The 21744-nt window shown below is 52.8% G+C and overlaps 2 protein-coding genes across 3 annotated transcripts in view; one reads left to right on the plus strand and one right to left on the minus strand.

Annotated features, from left to right (window-relative positions):
- ABTB2 (ankyrin repeat and BTB domain containing 2) overlaps window positions 1–7781 on the plus strand; it is a 188038-nt gene extending 180257 nt beyond the window's left edge. For both annotated transcript variants that reach the window (XM_057552604.1, XM_007181050.3), the window contains exons 13-17: window positions 314–416; window positions 975–1065; window positions 5211–5279; window positions 5972–6085; window positions 7450–7781. In XM_057552604.1, coding sequence (XP_057408587.1) covers window positions 314–416; window positions 975–1065; window positions 5211–5279; window positions 5972–6085; window positions 7450–7647 — 575 coding nt within the window. In that variant the 3' untranslated portion in view covers window positions 7648–7781. The remainder of the gene's footprint in view (window positions 1–313; window positions 417–974; window positions 1066–5210; window positions 5280–5971; window positions 6086–7449) is intronic.
- Window positions 7782–14789: 7008 nt separating this feature from the next.
- Window positions 14790–21744, minus strand: part of NAT10 (N-acetyltransferase 10) — a 46360-nt gene continuing 39405 nt past the window's right edge. Inside the window, exons 26-29 of the mRNA XM_007181048.2 lie at window positions 21380–21478; window positions 20921–20994; window positions 19816–19899; window positions 14790–15525 (exon numbers count right to left, since the gene is read on the minus strand). Coding sequence (XP_007181110.1) covers window positions 15414–15525; window positions 19816–19899; window positions 20921–20994; window positions 21380–21478 — 369 coding nt within the window. The 3' untranslated portion in view covers window positions 14790–15413. The remainder of the gene's footprint in view (window positions 15526–19815; window positions 19900–20920; window positions 20995–21379; window positions 21479–21744) is intronic.

Consider the following 21744-nt stretch of genomic DNA (forward strand, 5'->3'; position numbering starts at 1 on the left):
CCCTCCCCTCCCCTGCCCCTCTCCCCTCCCCTCCCCTCCCCTCCCCTCCCCTCCCTCCCCTCCCCTCCCCTCCCTTCCCTCCTCTCCCCTCCCCTCCTCCTCTCCCCTCCCCTCCCCTCCCTCCCCTCCCCCCCCCTCCCCTTTTCCTCTCCCTCTCCCTTTCCTCTTTGTCCTCCTTCCCCTTTCCAAGTGCCATGGCCTGGCCTCAGTTTCTCTGCTCTCCACATTCCCCACCCCATCTCCCCCCAACACACACGTAAGACACCCCCAGAGGCAGGCTCCTCAGTCACCCCCTCTCCTTCCCTACTGGCAGATCCTCACTTTTTGAACAACAAGGAGATGTCGGATGTGACCTTCCTTGTGGAAGGAAAGCTGTTTTATGCACATAAAGTCCTGCTGGTGACAGCTTCTAACAGGTAGGCAACCCGGGTAATGAAATCTCAGCTGCCGGGAGGCTGGGCAGCTTCATGTAGATACAAGGTGATGGACAGGCCGGAGAAGAGCTTCTCGCTGGGGCTGCACCCCGAGCCTCTGCCCCCCCCCCCCCCACAGGGAGGTCACGGAGCACGGAGGCCTCGTCCGCCCCACGGTGGGCACGGGACAGGTTGACAGAGGGACAGTCGAGATGGGACCCAGAGTTCTCCAAGAGGAGCTCTGAGGCTGTATTCTTTCTGGCCAACTTGCTGCCTTTGATTATTAGAAAACATAAATGTTCTGGCACGAAAGTCAGTTTTCCAGCCGCAGGCGTCACAGTCACTCATCTAGGGGGCAGCAGGGACAGAATGGGGCTCAGCCCAGCCGTCTGGACGATGTAAAACGTCACTCGCCGAGAATTATTTTGAGAGCACGGCAGTAATTTTTAAAATGCTCCTGTGCCCTGGTGGCCAGTCAGGTGGTGGACGGTGCCGTTGCCACACGGCCATGGAGTGAAAGTCACGTTCAAGCCCCGTCCTGTCTCATCTCCTTGGCTCCAGGTTCAAGACACTGATGACCAATAAATCAGAACAAGATGGCAACAGCAGCAAAACCATTGAGATCGGTGACATGAAGTACCACATTTTTCAGGTATGTGGACCTCAGTGCTGCACGCTTCTCAGGGGATGCCCCCTCCCCCCCAGGAGCCCCACCCTGGCTCGTCCGTCTGGGCGGGAAGAGCCGTGAGTCGGTCATAATCTTCCCCTCCGTCCCCAGTGCCTTCTGTGTTTTGCTGAATCTCAGTGGTCAGGTTGGAGCATCTAGGTTTTTCCCAGGCAAAGGTAGCCATTCCATTGTGACTTTGTAGCTTCAGAGCCTGTCTCGTGGGCCCTGAGCTCTAACCACTGGGTGAGGGGTCTGGGCAGACTGATGGACGTGTAAGGACAGGCGCACACCACACGTGCAGCATGTGAGTCCTTGCTCCCCGGAGTGAGCTCCCAGAGTACAGATGTTGCCCGCGTGCTTGTTGGGAATGCAGAACCTCAGACCCCACCCCAGGCACCCCACATTTTAACAAGACCCCGGTGGGTGGAGGGTGACATGCGCGTGCGCTGGTGTAAGTCACGTCACTCCTCCCAAGCGTCAGACCCCAGCCATGCCGGCCAAGCAGAAAAAGCCATGGTGAGCCCATCCTGGGTGTGGAAGATCCAGGTCAGGGCTTTCGATCTCTAAGCTTCGGAGAACCTCAGAGGTTGTGTAATGGAAACTCTACAGGCTGGCCACCAGGGGTGGCAGGTGGGGTCTGGAGGAGGCTGGCTGGGGTCTACGCTGAGCCCCAGTGGGGAACTCCTTTCTAGAAAGTGATCTCCAGGCTGCAGGCATGACCCTCAGGGACTGAGACTGAGGCCAAGAGGCAGCTGGTGGGTGGGTCTAGGACCTGGCCTTGCACAGGACAGGCTTGTGACTTAACAGACCCTGCCCTCCATGAGACAGGGTTATGAATTAATGGTATAGGTGTGGTGAAGAAGGCACTGGGAGAGCGGGACGGGGCATCTAACCCAAAGCTGCGGAGGAGGAAGTTTCTTGGAGGATGAGGGCAGCCAGCCAGGTATCGGGGGCTCCAGGTAGAGGAAGAAGTGCACGCAGGGTCCGAAAGCCAGAGACCACGACCTGCTCAGGAATTGCCCTCTGGCCTAGTCCTGGCAGCGATTCAGAAGAACATTCAGAAATGAGGCTGAAGCTGCCGCCAGAAGCCATGGCATGAAGGGCCTGAGCTTTAACCCAAGGACAGATGGAAGCTACTAAGAGGTCACCATCATCACAGACACTGAGCCAGGCATGGTTCCAAGTGCTCTGCCCCTGTTCTTCAGTTAAGCTTCACAGCACAGTCCTAGGAAGTACAGGTTTGTTATCCCCTCTTGGTAGATGAGGGGTCACAGGCACAGAGAAGTTTAGTAACTTGTCCAAGGTCACAGAGCTGAGAAGTGACAGAGCCAGGATTCAATCTTAGGGTGTGTGGAATGGTCCAGTTTGCATTACCTCGCTCACTCTGGAGGGTGAGGAAGGGACTGGAGGGGGCATGACTGCAGCCAGGGGACCAGTTAGGAGGCTGTTGAGAAATCCAGCTAAGTGATGATGGTGACCAGGTAGTGACAGCAGGATGAAGGGAAGTGGGCGAGGGGAGAGTGGATGGAACTCGGCAACTCAACAGGGTGGGAGACCCAGGGTCTGGCATAGGGTGTCTCCCCTCCCCCCCTTCTCCCGTCCCTTGAGCCAAACTCACTGGGGAGGGGAGCAGCTCTAGAAACTTACTTGGCTAAGAAGCCCGAAGTCCAGGTGAGTTGGAGCATGAGGTGGGGTCAGGCTCTGACACAGGAGGCGGGTCTGAGAAGGGCAGCAGGGATGGGGCGGGGTGGGGGGCAAGGGCACACGTGCGGCACGGGTGACCACTGCCATCAAGGCTGCATTCACTCAGCAGGGGAGGATGCCTGTTCCAGGACAGGCTGGGCAGCCCTTGATGACTTCTCAGGGTTGTCACGAGGGTAGACGGGGACAACAGGTCTAACATTGGGGCACACACGAGCCTGGGCATGTTAGCCACTGGCCTCGCCCCAAGGGTCCTCTGGGGACAGAGCTCTGCCATCAGTGGGGGGAGCCCGAAGCCATCAATCCAGGGCCAGTGCACCCTAAAAAAGCCTAAAAGTTTCAGAGCAGCCCCCAAACATCTCATTGGCTCTCACAGCACGAGGAGAAATGGCGGTCATTATTTGTTTTCTAGAGCAGGAAACAGAGGCCCAAGGAGATCTAAGCAGTGCTATCGTCCAATAGAAAGATAATGCAGGCCACATAGGTAATTTAAAATCGCTTAGTAGCCACAGAAACAAAAAGAAACAGATGAAATGAATTTTAATAATATTATTTAACTTAATGTAGCCAAAATAGTATCATTTCAACATATAAAAAATTAATGAAATGTTTTACATTCTTTTTTTCACACTAAGTGTTCGAAATCCAGTTTTGACACAACACGTGTTAATCCAGAGCAGCCACATTTCAAATGCTCAAAAGCCACACCTGGCCAGGGGCTATTGCATTAGACAGCACAGGTCTAGACACTTGCCAAGGTCACTGCCGACTAAACCCAGGCCTTTGGGGGAGAGCCCTGCCATTCTGACGTGGCTCTTGACCCCAGGCCTGTCCCTGCAGCATCAGTGGCCTCCCTGTGGTCACATTCCTGGTGGCCCACTCTGGGCAGGAGGAAGCCTGGCAGCTCCTGCAGCTGGTCCCGACCGCTGCTCACAGGGAGCAGCCCTTTGGGCGGCCAGTCCAGCCCCACAGGCTGCCTGCCAGCAGCCCAGCTCCCTCAGCCAGCCTCCAGAAGGGCAATTCTGGTCTGACTTCTATGGACTCGTATGCATTCAGGTGACCTCAGGGAGATCCACATGCCACAGATGGCTGGGCCTGGCCAAAACCAGCTACCAAATGCAGCAGGAGGCTGCCTTCCAGGCCAGGGAGGGGAGCTGCAGGCTGTCACCTGTCTCCCAGCCTCTGTCCCTGGGCCCCTTCTCACCTAGGGGCTGCCCTGAGGCCATCCCTTAGCAAAGAATCCCTGCAGATCTGACCTCCCCCACTCCCAGCCCTGGGCATTCCGCGCTGTCCTGCTGGTGCTGTGCTCAGCACCCACTCAACTCCCAGCATGGGGATGGCAGAGGAAGGCAGGCGTGGGCCCACCTGAGGTACCACCTGGAGCCGTGGGACACATGGACACATATGTCTAACTGTAGGATCGCCACGTGAGCTCCAGCAGGGGCTGGGGAAGGCCTTTGGGGGCCCCCGCTCCTCTGAGGGGGAGAGACTGATGTCTCCTGGACAGGCCTTGGGCCTGGGTGAGGCTGGCGGGCCCTCCCCACTCCCCCCCTCCCCCAGGTTGGGCTCCTTTCCTCTGGTGCCGCTTCCAGCCTGGGGGCCAGTCCTAACAGAGCCTGACTGTGCTGGCTGGGGCCGTGTTTACTTACACACTTGCCAGCTCCTTGCTGGGGCTGTTTCTTCAGCCAACCAGGGGGAATCATTTTTCTTTTTCCAACTGGGAGACTCCCCAGTCTCCAGCGTGATGGCAGAGCTTGTAACTCAGACCTCAGCGGAACTAAATGTAGCCTCCCTCCCCGCAGGCCACCTCATGTGGTGTCCCAGGGCCCTGTGCTCCCAAGAATCCTGAAGGTCCTGGGCTGGTCAGCAAGGTGACCTCTGGACCAGATCCCTGTCCCAGCTCTGCACCTTACTTTCCAGGAGGGAGTCGGGATCTGGCTGTCACCTCCACGTGGAGGCCTAGCGCAGACAGGGAGGTCAGGAGTTGGGATCCTGAGGGTGGCCCGTCAGACAGTTGCCCCCTCAGAGCCCCACCTCCCCCTCTCCCAACCCCATATTTAGAATTTCAGTAAGAGGAGAAACGAGCGGCGTGGTGCCTGGTGAGCTGGAAGGGTTCTGGGGAGGGGGGCTCAGCCCCCCTCCCTGGCCTCAGTTTCCCCAGCTGTGAGTAGTATCTGCCCTCCTGGGCTCACAGGGCTGTCGTGAGGATTGAAGTGAAACCACTCCGTGGAAGGAAGCTTGCCACACGCATTCCAGCGAAAACACAAAAATGTCTGACGAGAGTCGGGGGAGGTGCAGACGTCAGCACACAGAGGTCAGGGGGCACCACGAGGCCGGCAGCGGCTGGAGTGGCACTCTGGGGGTGCCGGGTGAGGACTTCGGTGCTGTGGGTCCATCTGGCGCTCACACGGGGCCTCTCCTCCCTACAGATGATGATGCAGTATCTGTACTACGGGGGAACAGAATCCATGGACATCCCCACCGGCGACATCCTGGAGGTGAGGACCTGGCCGGTCTGCCCGGCCCCAGGGGGAGGAGCAGGGAGGCCGTGAGCCTGGCCCCCAGTCCCGCCGTGCCTGTGTCCCCCGCCTGCGACATCTTCCAGGTCTCAACCCCGCTCTCAGAAACACAGCACTTGGAGAGATGAGGAGGAAAGGCAGGTGGCCTCTGCAAGGACCTCCTGGTTCCCTGCTGGTCCTTGCTCTTCTGGCGACAGGAAGCGCCGTTCCAGGAGAGTGTGGGAAATTGTGCACCCACGGAGCCCGGCCTCCTGGGCCACACCTCGGGGTTAGAAAGGGCCACCCCTGAGGATGGAAGGCCCAGGAGGATCACAAGGCAGTGAGGCCTTCCCCTCACCAGGTCACTGCTCAGAGAACAGACCCACTGCTGGCCGGGCACCCGGCTACAAGGTCACGTAGATGAGCAGGCAGCTTATAGCTGAAGGCCTCCCGACGTCAGAAATCCCAACCAGCGTCTGTCACCCATCCGGTGCCTCCCAAGGTGTCCCAGCCAATACGCAGATAGCCTAGAGTAGAAATGAATCTAGGCCGTCAGACTTGACTGGCAGTGGGGGAGGGCCCTGGAGGTCGGGAGGAAGCAGAGCACACAGCACAAAGCAGCTGTCTGTTCCATGATGCCTGGGCCGCAGACCTGGCCACACACACCCACGGCCTCCTTTGCCTCCTGCCAGCTGCTGTCAGCTGCCAGCTTGTTCCAGCTGGACGCCCTGCAGCGGCACTGCGAGATCCTGTGCTCCCAGACCCTGAGCGTGGAGAGCGCCGTGAACACCTACAAGTATGCCAAGGTGAGGACCCCTGATGCCCGCCAGCTGCCTCCCAACACACTCTCTGCTCCACTGTGGCCTGGCTGGAAAATGCAGGTGGCCAGGCAGCTTTGAAGGGCACTGTAAGTCCCTCTGCAGCCTGGCGTCACTGCCGCCCAGTGGGGCAGCATAGCAGCTTGGGAGCTGAGCCATGAGCCGGCTGGATCCCAGTTCCCATCCCAGCCGTGCCGCGCCAGGCTGTGAGACCTGGGGCAAGGAGCTGAGCCTGAGTCAAATCAGTTCCCCAGGCACTACTTGATTTTCCCCCCAGCACGGTCCTCCTTAGTCTTCCTCCTCTCAGCAAACGCCATGGTCATCTGCCACACCTAGAAACACTCCTGAAACACATCAGCAGTCCCTCCCCTTCCCTCCATCACCATTGCCCCCTCTCTTGGGCAATTGCTGCCCTGGCCTCCACACTTCCTGGCTTTCACCCTGCAATCCACAAGACTCTTGGAAAAGTATAAAGACCGTATCACTCCCCTACTTAAACCCTCCAAAGGTTTTCCACTGCAAACTGAATAAAATCCAGCCCTTATCTGTCGCCCATTACGAGGGCCCCAGGACCCTGTCCACATCTCCCCTTCCGATGCCTCCCCTCTGCCTTCACCCAGCCACGCGGCCCACGTCTCCTTCTCAACTCATTCCCACCCCAGAACTCCTGCGATCTCTGTCCCCTCCTCTGGTGAAGCTCTTCCCAAGCCCTGTTGACTTCCCCAGGCCTCCCCCGAGTCACACACCTCTCTGCCCCTTCACCCACTCTCACTTCCTCACAGCACTGACCACACTCTGTGGTTTCCTGGCCTGGTTGGTTCCTTGGCTTCCCTGTCTTCCTGAACTGGAACATCAGCTCTGAGACAGCATCGCAGACCCGGGCCTCGAGGCCTGCGCCCAGCACCTGGCCCAGAGCGGGCACTCCATATTTGTTGACCTAAAATAGTTACTGAGCATTTACCAGGTGAACACTCGTGTGCTGGGCCTTGTGCCGGACATCCCACAGTGGGCAGTCCCTGCCCTTAGTGAGGGAGCTGCCAATCCAATAGGGATGACTGGCATTCAGCAGGCCGTCACCAGCGGGACCTAGGCCAAGAACAAGATTTCAGGGATGTTCCTGGTGGCACAGCTGGGATTTGAACCCCGATCAGTCTAACCCCAAGGAGAGGCTTATGGAAGGAATTCAGATAAGGGGCCAGTCACCCCGAGATAGGACATGCCTCCCCCAGGTTGAGGCTTGAAGCTGGGCCTTAACCCACGGGTACTATTTGGAGGTGAGGGTAGGGGGAGGTTTCAGGCAGGGCTGTGCTGACGCAGTGGGCCTCACCCCCTTCCCTCTCCCTGCCCCACAGATCCACAGCGCCCCCGAACTGGCCCTGTTCTGCGAGGGCTTCTTCCTCAAGCACATGAAGGCCCTGCTCGAGCAGGACTCCTTCCGGCAGCTCATCTACGGCCGCAGCAGCAAAGTGCAGGGCCTGGACCCACTGCAGGACCTGCAGAGCACCCTGGCCGAGCGCGTGCACTCTCTCTACGTCACCTCACGGGTGTGAGGTTGGGGGATGGCTGGCTCTGGGCCGGGCTCTGTCGCCAGGCATCCTAGCGGGTGGGAAGGGCCGGGACCAAGTGCTTCCCGGGGTGTCTGGGCCAGCACGTAGCCAGGGCCTGTGGACACGCTGGGGCCCTGCTGGGTGGAGGCTGGTTACAGGCCCTCTTGGAGCCAGACCTGGGCAGGACCAGAGCTAACCACTGGCTCAACCAGTGATGGGCCAAAGGCAGGTGTGGCCAAAAGGTGGCCCTTCCCCCAACCCCTCCCCGACACCTACCGCTCACACCTTGAGGGCCGCAACGCACGCACCCTCATGTGATGCTGATTCAGCTCTGCTCAACACAGCTTCAGATTGTGCCCTCCCCCCGGGGCCTCAGGCAGCTCAGACTGTCCTAACTGGGGCTTTTCGGGGGTGTGGGCATCCCTATGAATGTACAGAATGTATGTTCTGTTTGGGCCCCGGGCCATTTCAGTCAAAACTTGGTATTTTCCCTCAGTGTCACGTCAGAAATACTGCCCAAACCCCGAACTTATTCAGGGCTGTGCCTTTGAAAGACTTGATGTGGGCCTCCAGGGGGCCAGGGATCGTGCACAGAGGGTCACTTTGAGTCCATTTTCAGTCCATTCTCTTGGTGTCTGGCCTCACAGAGGCCCTCCTCTGGGGGGACGGGGTGCGGGGGGAATCACCATCCTGCTCAGTGAGTGGTAGAAGGCAGTTAGTTCCCCTGAATGCCTTTAAAGCTTTTGGTCTGAGCCAAGAGTGGCATGGGGTACAGTGGAGGAGCCTGGTGGCCTCAGCTTTTGTTGCTGCTGCTGTTTTCAGGGTCGATGCTGAAATCCCAAGCCTAGAATTAGGCTGCCTCTGTGGGCTCCGGAGGCAGAGCCCTGAACGGCCCCCCTGGTCCAGTTTCTCCAGTGAAAAAGTCCTTTAATTTGGATTGGAGAGCAGGGCCCACACTTCCCATTGGGAACTGCGGGTCTTGGGGAATTAAAGGACGGGGCATGGGTGGAAGGCAAGGACTGGGAGAGGAGGCCCTTCTACTTCTTCCCCACTACCTGCCGCTGACATTCTCTAGGCTCCAGGCTCTCCTGGGGTGGAGACACAGCGCTGGGCCTAGACCCTTGTCGTATTTATGGGCCAGACACTGGGGGGAACCTTCTGGACAGCTTGTGCTGGATGTCGCCTTCAGCTGTCTGGCCGTACCTTAGAAACTATTTATTCACCAGAAGCCCCAGGCACTTTAGGAGGTGTCACTTCGGTCACCTTGAAAAACCCCTGGGGGCTTGCAACCCTGGAAAATATTTTCAACTAGCTGCTTGAGCTGGATGTACAAAGGAATAGGCGTTATTTTATTGCTGTAATATTGTACAATACTGTAACTATACATTAATGTTGTCACTTATTGTAAATGTACTATGGTTTTATTAACAATAAACACTTGTTAACAGTGACCTTGGCCTCATGGCTCCTGACAGAGGGTTATCCAAAGTTCAGAGCTGGGGAGGAGCCCATTTAGGACCAGGAAGAGAACCCAGAGCTGATTCCCTGGTTACCTGGGGCACCCATGTCTCAGAGGGAAAGAACCCCTGCTGGAAGCTGTGCTGTGACCACCTGCCAACCCCTGCCCTACCCCACTTGGTACCTCAGCCTCAGTCCAGCCCTCGCTGGGCCTTAGTTTTCCTGTTCTGTCCAACGGGGTAGGTGTGTTCCCATTCGTTGAGCACTTACGTGCCACTGAGCTGGACTGGAAGGACGGGGACACAATGCCAGGAATGAGACAGCTGTCAGATTCTTCACAGAACTGGAACAAACAATCCTAAAATTTACATGGAACCACAAAAGACCCAGAATTGCCAAAGCCATCCTGAGGAAAAAGAACAAAGCTGGAGGCCTAACCCTCCCAGACTTCAGACAATACTACAAAGCTACAGTAATTAAAACAACACGGTATTGGCACAGAAACAGACATATGGATCAGTGCAACAGAACAGACAGCCCAGAAATAAACCCACTCACCTATGGTCAATTAATCTTCAACAAAGGAGGCAGGAATATACAATGGAAAAAGGACAATCTCTTCAGCAAGTGGTGTTGGGAAAGCTGGACAGGCGCATGCAAATCAATGAAGTTAGAACACACCCTCACACCATACCCAAAAATAAACTCAAAATGGCTTAAAGAGTTAAATATAAGACATGATACCATACAACTCTTAAAAGAGAACATAGGCAAAACATTCTCTGACATAAATCATACCAATGTTTTCTTAGGTCAGTCTCCCAAGGCAACAGAAATAAAAGCAAAAATAAACAAATGGGACCTAATCAAACTTAATAAGCTTTTGCAAAGCAAAGGAAACCATCGATGAAACAAACAACCTACAGACTGGGAGAAAATATTCACAAATGATGTGACCAACAAGGGCTTAATTTCCAAAATATACAAACAGCTCATACAGCTCAATATCAAAAAACAAACAAACAACCCAGTCGAAAAATGGGCAGAAGACATGAAGAGACATTTCTCCAAAGAAGACATACAAATGGCCAATAGGCACATGAAAAGATGCTAATTATTAGAGAAATGCAAATCAAAACTACAATGAGGTACCACCTCACCCCGGTCAGAATGGCCATCGTCAAAAAGTCCACAAATAATAAATGCTGCAGAGGGTGTGGAGAAAAGGGAACCCTCCTACACTGTTGGTGGGAATGTAAATTGGTGCAGTCACTATGGAGAACAGTATGGAGGTTCCTCAAAAACTAAAAATAGAGTTGCCATACGACCCAGCAATCCCATTCCTGGGTATATATCCAAACAAAACTATAATTCAAAAAGATACATGCACCCCCCATGTTCACAGCAGCACTATTTACAATAGCTAAGACATGGAAACAACCTAAATGTCCATTGACAGATGGATAAAGAACATGTGGAACATACATACAATGGAATATTGCTCAGCCATGAAAAAGAACTCAGCAACATGGATGGACCTAGAGATTATCGTACTAAGTGAAGTCAGACAGAGAAGGACAAATACCATATGATATCACTTATATGTGGAATCTAAAATACGACACAAATGAGCATATCTATGAAACAGAAACAGACTCACAGACAGAGCACAGACCTGTGGTTGCCAAGGGGGAGGGTGGTGGGGGAGGGGTAGACTGGGAGTTTGGGATTAGCAGACACAAAGCATTATATACAGAAGGCATCAACAACTAGGTCCTACTGTATAGCACAGGAACTAGATTCAATATCCTATGATAAACCATAATGGAAAATACAAAAAAGGGCATATATATATATATATATATATATATATATATATATATATATATGTACGTATGTATGTATATATGTATATAAAACTGAATCACTTTGCTGTAGAGCAGAAATTAACATTGTAAATCAACTATACTTAAAAGTGTTTAGAAAGATAGCCGCCAGGGGCTTTCCTGCTTTGCCTGAGCCCAGGTTCCCCACACCCCTGATGCAGGGGCTACTGGGATAGTTGTTTGCAAACCCTCCCTCGCACAGTCAAAATCTGTGTGGCCCAGCACAGGAAGAGGGTTGCCTGAGGAGGGGCCCCCGCCCTTTGGTGGCTGCTGCCTTCAGGCCCTGCTGAGCCCAAGCTGGCTGTGTCACCTGTTAATGCAGGGAGGACCGGAAGCCGGTGACTCAGGCCCGAGGGTTTTCTGGGGTCGGCTGTAGTTTGTTTTAGGTGCGAAGTCCAGGCAGAAATAAAGGCTTTGAAAAATGTTTCCTGCCTGAAGCAGGCAGAGAAATTCCTAAGGCCGCTGGGAACACTGGAGTGGCTGTGGTTCGGTGACCGACAGGCCAGGACTCGGGAGCTGGGGGACAACGTGAAGACCGCACGGGGTCAGTCCCGGGAAAGGCCTGCTGTGGGCTTTGCTTGGTGGAGCCCAGGCAGGGCAGCCTGGGGCCCTGGCCTCCGTGGGGAGAGGGCTCAGCACGGACCATGGCGCCCTCTGGGGGCCTTGGGGAGGAGGCGCACCCCTCGGCACCATCCTCCTGGTCCGAGGCCCCTGAGGGAGCTTGGGGGGTGGTCCCTCCCCAGCACTCGCCACCTGCAGGGGATCCCCCACGGAGGTCCGTGTCCACCCTCCCCACAAGTCCCCCAGCCCTGCAGGACGTGCCTCAGTCAAGCACGCAGCCTAAGAGGCAAGATCTAGTCAGCACCTGGCTCTAGATGGGAGCTCAGCCATATTTTCTCTTTTTGGGGGGCAGACGGTTGAAGGGAAGGTGAGATAAGGGAGGGGTGGGGCCGTTTTGAGCCTGCGTGTAGCAGAAACACGCTCTAAAGCAAGCACTTAAATAATTAGAAAAAAAAATCGGACATTCTCCAAGGGGCCAGGAGGACTAGAATGGAAATGGGGGTGTGTCTGGTCACCTTACTTGCCCCGGCGGCCAGGCCTCCTCGTCGGGCCACTGCTCCGGAGCATGGGGGCATCTCTCGTCCGCTGCCTGCTTCAGGCTGTCAGCAGCCAAAGGCAGGCCGGGAAGAAGACAGTGAACTTCTCCTTAGCAGGAGTCCCTGAAAAGCAAGGGGGACTTCGTTCTATTCTAGCTGCCCCGCAGGCAGTGAGAAGCTGGGCTAACTCAGCCGGAATCTCCCCAGGAAACCCATCCAGAGGCGAGGGAGCCCCAGTCCAGCCCGGGCCACCAAGGCTGACACCGAGCGTGCCCTCCTCAGCAGCGTCCGGCCCCCTGCTTTCCTCCTCCCCATACTTCCCTTTCCTTTCTGCTCCTGCCGGTTGCCCGATAGCATCCAGTTGCCGGGATTATCACAGCTTTCTCCTCAGCAGAACCACTGCAAGCAACGCAAGAAAAGCTTCAGCATCTCCCTTTCCTGCCGCCCCACCCTTCTGCAGAATCCACACCCCCTTTCAACTTTCACCAGTTGTTTACAGAGTGGAGGGCAGCCGTCTGGAGTCTGAACTGCCTATTCAGGCCCTGGGGATGCCAACCCCGCCCCCTCCAGGCCTTCGGACCTGCGGCTGGTGTAATGGCCTCTGATAATGAGTCTACATTTGTCCAAGGTGACGGTCACCGATTTCCTCCCCTCCCCCAGCCTCAACAGCCCCCTTTGTGTCATCTCCTGGTCACCCCGGAGTCCTCTGGGACTGTGGGGGACAGACGAGCACTGGAAGCGCTGAAGCCGGCCAGTACTGGCCCCCCTCCCAGCTCGGTGGGGGGGGCGGGGGGTGGAGACCATTGAGGACTCTTCTTTGTTCAGGCTTCTTCAGCCCCTTCCCCAGGCTGGTGACAGCATTCATAGGCAGCCTATCTGAATTCATTTTGCAAGTGAGATTTCCTGAGACAGCGAGCTTTACAGATGTCACTCTGTCTGGAGGCCAGATGGTGAGGTCTGGGGGAGGCGTGCTTTTTCAGGTTTGGAGGAGAACCCAAGATCACAACCACCAAGTGCAGAGACCTGTTTAGGAACACACGCTTTGCACATAAAAAGGCCAAGACTATAGAGTAGGCGAAATGCTCACTTCCTTTTCATGCGCAAAGGGAAAGGCTGTCAGTCAAGAGGCTTGTCAGAGAACACAGAGCTGCACTGGTCTGACTACAAAGCGCACGCTCCTAGCTGCCCTGGTGGGCCTCTTCGAGCACAGCCTGTGGTTTACAACAAAGCCAGCCAGTCCTCATTCAGCCCCTCTTAGCGCTCGTGGGTAATGCAGCAGCTCCCCGGGTTACACTGGCACATGCCACAGAACCCAGAGAGGCTTGGTGAGTGCCTGCTGCACGCCAGGCACTGTTCTCAGCTCCTCGCGGCAGCCCCGTGAGGGAGGCGCTGTCATGACCACCTGCGGTTTACAAAGATGTGGACCTGGGTTACGAGGTGTGCCCCAGGTCACAGCAAGGGCCAGGCAGAGCCAGTGTCAAGGCCAGGAAGGCTCCCCAGAGCAGATCAGAGGACGGGCTTTGGGGCTAGAGGGGCCAAGCAAGGGCTCGGCCGATCTGGGTCCTGCACCTGTGGGACGACGTGGCTGGAGAGGTTTAAGATGCCATTCAGCTCAGACCATTTGGGGCTGTGACTCTGCTTTTTAGCCTCTCTCCTTAAGAAAATCGTCTTTGAAAGGCAGGCTCAGGCACTCACCTGAGAAAAATGGATCAAAAAATTTTTTCATCTCATGAAACTTTCCTTCAGACTTAATAGGGGGTCTGCAGCTCCAGGAGACAAAAGGCCCTACACCTACAGGGACAAGGCACAGTGGTCCCAGGTACGCAGTCAGAATCTGCTTGTCTCCCCGTGGCCATCTGTCCTGGGAGGTGCACATTTAACCCTCTTTGGTCCAGAAGCTCCCTTTCCTTCCCCGTCCACACGCCAGACTTCTAGGAACCAGATTACCTATCAGGGCTGAGGAAAGGATCTGTTTGGACTCACAGAGGCCCAGTCCTTTTAAAAGTCTATGAAAAACCAAGGAAGATCAGTAACCAAGGCCACCACATGAGTTTTTTTAAAATAAGGAAAAATACAGAAGCTGAAATCCGACACGGTCAGCGAGCTCCGAAGGATCACCATTAACCCACATGCGGAGGCGGGGAGAAAGGCGGATCAGAACCAGAGCACGACGGAACTGACTTCCACTCTGAGCTCTCCTTGCACCTGGTGACGTGGATGAGGAACAATCCTATAGCACCAGCAGAGGGGAAATTCCCTGGCCGTCCAGTGGCGAGGACTCTACACTTCCACTGCAGGGGGCCCTGGTTCGATCCCTGGTTGGGGATGCAGGGTCCAGGTTTCAATAACAATGGTATCAGATTCGGGACTGGAAAGCAGACACCATCAAACATTCCAAAATACACATGAAGCCACCACATAATTTCTGTGGAGAGGACCAAGCGACCTGACAGGAGCTAGGCAGACGAGGCCCAGCTAGCTGGCCTCCAGGTGCCATCCCAGGTCCCTCGGAACCACCACAGCGAGCACCGGTCAGCACAGCCACTCCTCCCATGGGCTCCTGGGTCAGTAAGCCCTGGCCACGCTGCCCACCCTCGGCCTTGATGCCAGCACCCTCCCAAGTGTACCGACAGCCAAGATCCACCAAAAGAAATGAGCAAAGTGCAACTTCCACCTACGTTCAGTTGACGAGCACACAGGCAGCTGATCTTTCTAGGATGTAATTTATTAAAAATAGATTCTCTAACCCCCTCACCCCTGCCAGCAAAAGGGTCTTTCCCAACATTTTTTCCCAAATGGATGAAATAACAGGTACTGGGGACTCAGATGTCATATCCTTCCTATCCTAAGAACTCAGGCTTTTCTGGGCCACTGCCAGGGCCAGGAGAGGAACGGCACACGGCAGTGTGGGTCCCAGGATGCCAGTCCTGGCTGCACTAGAGCCTCTGCGGCTCCAGGCCCCAGGGAGTTTGGACAAGTTCATAACAAGAGGCCCCGGTGCTCCCCCAGCAGCCTCCTGAACATCCCCAGAAGACCGTGTACTTGACGCCCGAGAAGGGACAAGAGCCAGCGTGGCTTCTACACGTGCGAGAAGGAACCGAAAAACCTGGGCCCAAAGCAAAATATGAACGAATGGGAAAGGCAGGCCTGGACTGGGGGGAGGAGGGACGGTGCCGGAGGTTTGCCAACCATCGAGTTCTAAGCAGACCCATTCAGAAGCGACTGCTTTTAATAGTCTAGTCAGCTGCCACTCAGTCCAGCCAGAGACAGTTCAGAAAGTCAGGGTATCTCCTTACGAGTCAGCCACCGACACCCAAGTTACTCTCCACTATTTCTTCCACTTCAGTTTTGTATCTTTTTTGTTCTTCACATCTCTGTTTTTCTTCAACTTTTTGTTCTGTTTGGGTTCTGGTTTGGCTTCCAACTTCCTTTTCTTGTCACTGGAGAAGAAAAAACAGGAGTAGAAAGAGAAAGAATGAAGCATGCCTGGATCTGTAACCTTTCAGACTGCTTTGCTTTAAGCTTGCTTTGCTTTGTCTGAAAAAGGGTTTCCGCCATCTGAAACGTGATGTAAGAACGTGCAGTCACACAGCAATGTCCTCCGCAGGCCTACAGGGCATTGTGCTGGGGTCTGGGGGTACACCACACCAACCCAGCTCCTGCCCTGACCAAGCTCTCAGTCTGTGGAGAAACAAATCTACGCCTTAACTCCTGAAATTTGTACGTTTCCCCCTCCCAAGACTTTAAGGAAAATCTAAGGCGTTATAAGGAAAATTCCTTCCCACCACTTACCACTAAGGATTACGCTGGAAACCAGACATATTATCCCAAAGACTCTGAGGATAGTCCCTAATACAAAGCACGAAACTCCCAGGAAAACCATACAATACTTTTTGATGTGTTATTTTATTTTTCCTAAATGAGAAGAAAACCCAAAGGAATAGTAACTCGGGTACACATTTCAGCTGGCCGGCAGGTTCCTCACAGATAGATTAACATGAGACTAGCTCAGCAAATGGCCACCTTCCTTTCCCCTTATAGGTTAAGGATTCTCTCCAGTGTCATTCTGCCCTGGAAACAAACACCTCCCTATAAGGGGAGGGTGAGCAATTCTGTCCTGAGACCTAACATCACCTGAATGAAGTGACTGCTCAGAAGACAGAAGAAAGGCCTCAAAGAATTCGGAACGACAGTTATCAGCATTTTTACCTCCAAAAGTGCAAGCTTTCACGTTTCCCCAGACCCCTCAAGCGCATGAATGGCCACACAGACTGGGTAATGCAGATGGCTCCTCGGGGCAGTGACAGCCAGACCAACAGCGGGAGAGACCGAGCTCTGCGGAGCACTGAAGCAAGCCGTCTCCACACCAGGCCCAGAGCCGGCCTTGTTCAAAGCCGCCACACTCACTACGCGGCCATCACGGGCCCTGGGCCGCATCTGCCGTATTGTCCAAACCAGAAATCAGGACACACTGACAGCGGGCTTTTGTGCCACATCAGAGACCATCAGGAAAATGAGGCTAGCACCGATGCTGGAATCTTCCAGGTAGCACAGTGATTCATGGAGACAGCAGAAGAGAATATCTGATTTCTGGGAACTATGGCTCCTAGAGTCACAAGATTTCCTCTTTCCAAATAAACTCTTCAGGGGACCCTGTTTATGGCAATGCCAAGAACTCACCACCCCCACAAACCCCCAAACCAGCTGTGGAAGCCTCATCTCCAGAGGCCCAGGACAGGGGAGGCCTCACTATCTTCCCAAGGGAAACTCCAGTGAAGGTGCTGCCCCACGGAACCACTGTCATCTACAAACACACCGCTCTGCAGAGAAGCAGCTGAGGGCGAAGGTTTTCAAAGAGTAGTCCAGGGAGTCCTGGAGTCCCCCAGGACCCCTCCTGGTGGGCCCCAAAGTCAAAACTATTTTCATAATAATCCTAATACATTATTTGCCTCTTCCACTTTCATTCTCTCCCAATTGTTTTGTTTTCCAGAGGCTACAAGATGTGTGATAGCACAACAGATTGAATGCAGAAACAGACAGGAGAATCCAGTTGCTTTCTAGTATGCCAGATATTAAAAAGATTCGCAAAAATGTAAATGTAAAACAATGCCACTCTTCTCACTAAAATTTTTATGAAAAAGGTATTTTTAAAAACAAAAAACCCGTAGAGTCCATGACTGTTAATTCTGAATAAACATTTTTTAAAATTTCTCAGTTTTTCATTTCTAAAATGGGAAATTTTTTTAAATTTAATTTTATTTTTTTATACAGCAGGTTCTTATTAGTTATCTATTTCACACATATTAGTGTATACATGTCAATCCCGATCTCCCAGTTCATCCCACCACCACCACCTCCCCCCACCTCCACTTTCCCCCCTTGGTGTCCACACGTTTGTTCTCTACATCTGTGTCTCTAAAAAATGGGAAATATTGATAGATAAAACCCACATGCACAAAAGCCCTTTGGGGTCCGCAATAATTTTTATGATATAAAGGAACTCTGAGATCCAAAACTTTGAGAACCACTGGCTTAGAGGAAGGAGAGTATAACAGGTAAAACTCTGGGCTTTGCAATGGACAAACCTCATCCTGATTCTGGCTCTGCCTCTTACTAGCTATATGCTTCTTGGGAAGTCACTTAACACCTGAGAGCCTTGGTTACTTCATCTTTAAAGCAGTGATATACCCATAAAACTCCTAGAAGAGAATATTGGCAAAACATTCTCTGACATAAATCATACCAACGTTTTCTTAGGTCAGGCTCCCAAGGCAATGGAAAGAAATAAAAAGAAAAATAACAAATGGGACCTAATCAAACTTACGAGCTTTTGCACAGCAAAGGAAACCATAAACAAAATGAAAAGACAACCTACAGAATGGGAGAAAACATCTGCAAATGATGCGATGGACAAGGGCTTAATTTCCAAATTATACAAACAGCTCGTACAACTTAAAAACAAAAAAAACAACCCAATCGAAAAATGGATAGAAGACCTGAAGAGACATTTCTCCAAAGACATACAGATGGCCAATAGGCACGTGAAAAGATGCTCATCATTGCTAATTATCAGAGAAATGCAAATCAAAACTACAATGAGGTACCATCTCACATGGGTCAGAATGGCCATCATTAAAAAGTCTACAAATAACAAATGCTGGAGAGGGTGTGGAGAAAAGGGAACCTTCCTACACTGCTGGTGGGAATGTAAGTTGGTGAAGCCACTGTGAAAAACAGTATGGAGGTTCCTCAGAAAACTAAAAATAGAATTACCATATGATCCAGCAATCCCACTCCTGGGCATATATCCAGACAAAACTATAATTCAAAAAGTACATGCACCCTTATGTTCACAGCAGCACTATTCACAATAGCCAAGACATGGAAACAACCTACATGTCCATCAACAGAGGAATGGATAAAGAAGATGTGGTACAGATATACAATGGGATACTACTCAGCTGTAAAAAAGAACAAAATAATGCCATTTGCAGCAACATGGATGCAACTAGAGTTTATCATACTAAGTGAAATAAGTCAGAAAGAGAAAGACAAATACTGTATGATACCACTTATGTGTGGAATCTAAAAATGACACAAATTGAACCTATCTATGAAACAGAAACAGGGACTTCCCTGGTGGTCCAGTGGGTAGGACTCCACACCCCCGACGTAGGGGGCCCGGGTTCGATCCCTGGCCAGGGAACTAGATCTGGCGTGTGTGCCACACTAAGAGTCCTGCATGCCACAACTAAGAGGTCCGTATGCCGCAACTAAAAGATCTTGCATGCTGCAAGGAAGATCCCGCATGCCGCAACTAAGACCCAGCACAGCCAAAATGAATAAATAAATAAATAAATATTAAGGGGGAAACAAAAAAGAGAGATCAATAGAGCAAATCTGGGAAAAAGACAGGGCCACAGCAATTTAAAGAAGCACAAATAACGAAGAAGCTGTGTGTTTTATCAAGGAAAGTTTCAAAAAAGACATACACGAATTGAACTATATATGTGTATAACACACATAAAACCCTCTTAAAAAAGCAAAATAATAACCAGGTGTGAGGGGGTAGAGTGCAAGGGTGAGTTTAGAGAGGTCAAGCTTAATAAGCCTGAAAAAAAAAACAAAAAAAACAGAAAAAGAATCTCAGAGATAGAGAACAGACTGGGGGTTGCCAAGGGGGAGGTGGGTGGGAGAGGAATGGATTGGGAGTTTGTGATTAGCAGATGCAAACCGTTACATACAGAATGGATGAACAACAAGGTCCCGTGATAAACCGTATTAGGAAAGAATATGAAAAAGAATGTATAAATATGTATAACTGAGTCACTTTGCTGTACAGCAGTAATTAACACATTATAGATCAATCATACGTCAATAAAAATAAATAAATAAAGCAGTGATGTAAGAAAAAAGCCACCTCTGTTTTGAGCATGAAGGGGATGCTGCATTAAAGCCCCCAGGAAGTGCTCAGTTAGCAGCAACTCCAGGGCTGTTCTCAAGCCTGTCTCCCTGGCATGTCTGAGAATACGAGGGATGCAGAGATCCAGGCCTAAGCAATGGCCCTGCCTGATCAGTGGGAGCTATGATACAAAAATAGCATCCCTCAAAGGAAAGAATAGTGACTTTCCTCAAAGTTTTTGCTCCAACCTCCTATTTCCTAGTGAAAGTTACCAGCGAAGCAGACAGGCCAGAATGCCTCCCCTGCCTGATGTATGCCAGTCCCTCACCTTTTCAGGCTGACAACTGAGGCATTGTGCCCGGCTTTGTTCAAAACTTCATTCCATTCTTCATCGTCCCCACGGATTATGTATCTAAAAAATAAAAGGAAATATCAAAGCCTGCTCAAAAGAAGAGAAGGCCGCTTAAAAGAAAGTAAGAGAGTGACAACGTTTTCATCACACACGTCCTACCACGTAAGCCAGGCTGAGCTGCACCAGCGTTTGAACAGCAGAGAGCAGGGGACAGGCGTGCAGCTGAGCTCCAGGGGACAGGAACTTCACCGGAACAAGCACGGTCGGGCCTGCTAGCAGGAGTCGATCCGCACAGAAGGCAGCTGCCCGACTTCTCCCACCTGACTCTCAGCAACCGCCCACCAGAGGAGCCTGTCACCCCCAGCATCTCCTTGCTCACCGCCACCTCCACAGCCCACACGCCCTTGGACTGGGCCCTGTCTGCCCCACCTCGCCCCACCTCTCTGGGATCTAGCAGTCCTGACAAGTCAAGGCTTTGATGCTGCAAAGCTGTGGGCAGAGCTCAATACTTTGCCCACGGACCTCCTGGCCGCCTCCACCTCACATCCAACAACCACCACCACTGATGACCCAGCAACGGGACTACAGGTCAACGAGGCTCAGAGGCCACCAAGTCTGGAGCGGTTATTCACATCCACCTACCGGGCGGGTACCACCATTATAGCTGCAGCTCAAAGAGGACTGCAATCTCCAGGGCATGGAGGGTTCTAGAACAAGGGGTTTTGTTGGTTCGTTGGCAGTAGGATCCTTTCTTCAAACAAATTCACATCAAAAGCCAAATATTAAAAAGCGGCCACTGAAAGTGGATGCTCATGGATCAGCATCCCCCTTCCCTGGGGGCCCGGGGCATGACATGGGACCCAAGGGATCTCAGGAGCATGACCCGCAAGGCATGACTTACAAAGTGGCAGAGCTCATCTGGGGAAAACAAAGCCTTCAAAATTATGCAATTAGTCAATTAGGAGGTTTTTAGCTGCTAGTGCTTCTAAAAATGATCCCATGAAACACAGCTTCCAGGGCACCCAGGAAGCGAATTAGAAGCAACCAGCAGAGGCTCCGTGCTTCCCACGAGGCGCCTTACTGAGCGAGGTCCAGGTCCTTCAGCTTCCCCACTTCTTTCTTGTGTTTCTCCTGGAACTCCTTTGCTGCTTCATCCTGTGGTCGAAGTCCCATAGAGAGAGTAGGTCAGAGTCAGGCAGGGGACAAATCCCAGGGAAAGGCCAGGGGGCAGAACGTGACCACGACGACCAACAGGCCTCTCCTTCTGCACGTTTCCCCCCACAGCGTTAGAGGCAGCTCTTACTAAAGTGTGTATGAATATAAAACGTCCCTTCTGAAAACCTATAAGATCAAACAAGTAGTTCACAACAGCAGCTGCCGGACTGCCAGCTCGCACACGCACTCAGCTGGGGGCCTTGGCAAGGACAGGGTGTGCACGCGAGGGGCAGGGAGACTCGGGGAGCGCGCTCCCCACACCCCCAGAACACTAGCGCCGGGGACTCTTCCTACAGGGGAGGGGGCAGATGTTCGGTGTTCCTACCAGGTCGTCACTCAGCGTCTTCATCGTGGGCTCCATAACCACGGCCTTCACTGCCACCATTTGCTCCTCGATGGCCTTCTCCTGCACTTCATTAAACAGCTACAAAAGACCAAGGCCGAGAAGCAGAAGATGAAGGGGCAGCAGAGACCCAGTCACTCGTCACTAAGTCACTTAGCATGCGCTCTGCACGGTTTAGGAGTACACATGCTCACGGGAGGAGCAGGAAATCACCGACTGGAGAGGTGTCACACTCCTATCAGGCGTGCCTCTGGGAGAGAACACGGAACGTTACAGATCCAGCTGAAGTTCCCCATATCTGTGTGTGTGTGTGTGTGTGTGTGTGTGTGTGTGTGTGTGTGTGTGAA

The sequence above is a fragment of the Balaenoptera acutorostrata genome, chromosome 9 (assembly GCF_949987535.1).
Source record: "Balaenoptera acutorostrata chromosome 9, mBalAcu1.1, whole genome shotgun sequence".
Classification (NCBI taxonomy): domain Eukaryota; kingdom Metazoa; phylum Chordata; class Mammalia; order Artiodactyla; family Balaenopteridae; genus Balaenoptera; species Balaenoptera acutorostrata.